Genomic DNA, 3567 nt, shown 5'->3' with positions numbered 1-3567 from the left:
CTTGACGCAGCCGTGCTTGGCCAGTAATTGGTGAAATTAGCAGGTCGGCTGGGGCAGAGGTCAGGTGGTTAATGCTGTAGTGGGGGCTTTGATGAAGTTAGTCCCACCGCAGGACTGGGAGCTGGGGCTCCACCTTCTGTATGCCACGGGGCTCTTCCGCCCCCCTCGTAACACGGTTAGGGGACCTCCAGCTGCTGGCCTGTCCCAGGGGCTCTGGGAGGCCGGACCCAGGGGGCCTGAACCTGGAGGTGCGGCAGGTCGTCTGCTGTGTCCTCCTGGCCAGGGCACCTGCAGCACCCACGTGGCCTTGCAAACCCCTAGAGATCTTAGGGAGATGCCCCTTGGCTTCCTGTGGAGGCTTCCGTTGGAGAACAGCACCCAGGCCCACCTCTAGGCTTTCGGCCCCCACCATGGCTTCTCCTCATCCAGCTCTGTATCTGGAAATGGGGATGACCGCCTCCCCGGGTCTGTCTGTGACCAGGCCACACCCTCCCCGCGAGGTTCACAGCCTCCCAGTGTCTCCTCCCGTTGTGAGCTCCCAGGCTTTGTCCTCTGAGCATGCCCCCAGGTTCTTGCTATTCCCTGGAACAGTGTGCTTCCACCTTCTTTCATGTCACATCATTTATTAGACACCTACTACATGCCAGGCACTGGGTTCGGAGCTGAGATGCATAGGTAAACAAAGTCAGAGCATGTGCCAGCCCAGGTGGCATTCCCAGCACCTTTCCTGGCCAGGCCCACACTCCTTTCTTCCTGGGAACCAGGGACTCTGTGACTAATCAGCCCGGAACCCCGAAACCTGGAATCACCTCCTTTTCTGGCTCCACTCCAGCCCCCAAGGAACAGGGACTTGCCGGCATGCCGATGCTTCACACACACATACACACACCACACTCAAGAGCATTCTTTCCTCCAACAAATCTGTGCCCTGCCCCTCACTGCCAGGCACTGCTCTAGACTCTGGGGACACAGCAAAGAACGAGGCAGGCACAGGCCCTGCTCCCGGGACCTGCAGTTAGGGCTGAGGAGGCACACGGCTCTCAGGTGGTCACACAGACAAGGCGGAAGGGCAGGGAGACGCAGGGAGGGGCCGTGAGAAAGCAGAGCTGGTGGTTCTGGGAAGGGAGACGTGAGGCCTTCACCAGGGAGCACGGCTGTGCAAAGGCCCAGAGGCCACAAGGCATTTGGTGCCGGGGAGGACTGGAGGGTTGGCCGGTGTGGCCAGGCTCAGGGGGTGAGGGTCTGGGAGGGTGGGCAGTGGCCAGGCCCCCAGTGCCTGGTGGTGAGGACGAAGCCTGAGGTCTATGCTCAGAGCCGCGGGAGCCCCTGAAGGGCTAAAGCCAGGCGTGGCGGTAGGCGGAGCACCCTCGCTGGCTGGTGGGCGTGGAGCCGCGGGCTGGGTGGGCCAGGCGTCGGTCAGGACTCTGACTACCCGAGGACGCAGGCGCAGGCGCAGGCGCAGGGAGCTCCTAACCCCCGAGCCTGAGCGGCGTCCTCATGAAATCATCCTGCGCCAGGCGCTGGGCACGTCCCCGGGCCTCGCGGGTGCGCCCAGGCTGCCCGACCCCCACCAAGCGGGCAGCTGTCTCTGTGAACTCACTCGGCACGTTTATTAAGCATCGCCCAGGCGGTGGGCACGGGCAGTGGGCGGTGCCTACTTGCTGTCCACCCGTTTGAGCTGCTCCTTGCCGTTGACGGTCAGCGACTTGAGCCGCCCTCCCTCCCTCACCTCCACGCGCTCCTGCCCGTTCTCCACGATGCGCTTGGTGGTGATCTTGCGTCCGTTGACCATCTCGGTGGACGACATCACCGACTTGACGCCCAAGCTGCCCGAGCCAGAGCCGGCGAAGGATGCAGACGGGAAGGTGGCACGGCCGGCGCTGCCGCCGCTGCGGCCCAGGATGTTGAAGGCCGAGAACGCCTCCACGAGGGCCGGGAACTCGCCGAAGCCGGCCGAGCGGGCGCCGCGCAGCCTGTGGCCCCGGCCCGCGTGCGCGCTGCCGAACGGGGTGTCCCAGAAGTTGAAGGAGAAGGGGTCCAGGCCTCCGAAGAACTCGCGGAAGATGTCCTTGGGGTTGCGGAAGGTGTAGCCGCTGTCGAAGGGGCTGCTGTAGGGGGTGCCGGCCCGCCAGCTGTCGCAGCCTGCGCGGTCGTACACCAAGCGCTTCTTGGAGTCGGACAGGACCTCGTAGGCCTCGGACACCTGCTTGAACTTCTTCTCGGCCTCCTCCTTGTTGTCAGGGTTCTTGTCGGGGTGCCAGCACAAGGCCAGCTTGCGGTAGGCCCTCTTGATGTCCTCCGGGGAGGCGCTAGCCTGCACCCCCAGCACTTCGTAGTAGTTAGGCATGCCGAGGGCGGGGGCGGTGAGGAGACGCGGGCCTGGCTGGAGTCGGCTGGCTCCAGGGCGGGTTACCCTTTCCTAGTACCAGTACCTCCGTCTAGCGAAGGACACTGCCACTGGGGCCCAGCCACCAGGCCCCACAGCGGCAGAGCTGGCTGGCCCTTTGTGACATCAGCCCTGGGCGGGGCATTTCCCAGCACAGGAGGCCGAGCCTTGGCGGCCCAGACGCGGAGCTCCGGCCGCTGGGGCTACCGGCTGAGCCCCGGGGGCAGCGGCAGGACCAGCCACAGGAGCTGGGTGAGGTGGGCCACGGGCCAGGGGTCAGGGAGGGGAGTGAGGGCTCCTGGGGTGTGTCCACTTAGCCCAACGGCTGGGTGCTTGGCGTGGAGTGAGGTGCCCGAGGTGGGGGACCGGGCTGGGGTGGGGTCGGGGCCTCAGTTCATTCTGCTTGTGCCCCGTGACCCCGTCAGATCCTCTGAGAGGAGCCCCACGGAGGCAGGGGTGTTCCTCAGCATCTAGGACTGTGCTTGGCAATCAGTACACGTGTGTTGAATGAATGAGGCTCAGACTCAAGGTCACAGAGCAAGTCAGTGAGAGAGAGGGAGATGCAAACCCAGGGCTGTCTGAGGCCAAGGTGGGCAGCACATTGGAAGAGGCATTGCACTCAAGCCTGGTGAGAAAAATAGGCGGCGTTGGTAATGAGTATAGTGGTGGCCCCCAGAAGACAGGTCCCTGCGCAAATCATAGCACCTGTGAATGTGCTCTTATTAGGGTAAATGGTCTCTACTGATACAGTTGAAGTAGGATGTCGAGGTAAGATTGCCCTGGATTAGCTGGGTGGGTCCTAGATCCAAAGACAAGCAGTCCTTAGGAGAGACACACGCACTGGGAGCATGAAGAGGGAGGCAGACACTGGAGGGAAGCGGCGCCGGGAACGCAGAAGCCGCACCCCACCCGACACCGGGCGAGTAGGGCCTCCCCCGGGGCCCCTTGACTGGGGGCCCCCGGCCTCCAGAACTGTGCAGGGATGGATTTCTGTTGTTTCAAGTGGCCCAGTTTGTGGCAGTTTGCCGTGGCAGCCCTAGAAAACTAGTAATGTGTGCGAGGTAACCAGCTGTACCCAGGTGTTCCTGTGTCTTTAATTCTTGTTGTTGTTGGAGTATATTTAGAAACAGCAGTTAACAAGCATGATTAACACCTGTTGCTCCTTTCGCCTCATCCCCCCA

The 3567-nt window shown here is 62.8% G+C and overlaps 1 protein-coding gene across 1 annotated transcript; it reads right to left on the bottom strand.

The window, feature by feature from the left end:
• Positions 1–1654: 1654 nt before the first annotated feature.
• Positions 1655–2347, bottom strand: DNAJB8 (DnaJ heat shock protein family (Hsp40) member B8). The gene has a single exon (XM_060110700.1). It carries the CDS (start codon positions 2345–2347, stop codon positions 1655–1657), a length of 693 nt encoding a protein of 230 aa, XP_059966683.1.
• Between the last annotated feature and the right edge of the window lie 1220 nt (positions 2348–3567).

The sequence above is a fragment of the Mesoplodon densirostris genome, chromosome 10, assembly GCF_025265405.1.
Source record: "Mesoplodon densirostris isolate mMesDen1 chromosome 10, mMesDen1 primary haplotype, whole genome shotgun sequence".
Classification (NCBI taxonomy): domain Eukaryota; kingdom Metazoa; phylum Chordata; class Mammalia; order Artiodactyla; family Ziphiidae; genus Mesoplodon; species Mesoplodon densirostris.
This window is presented reverse-complemented; position numbering and strand designations above follow the sequence as displayed.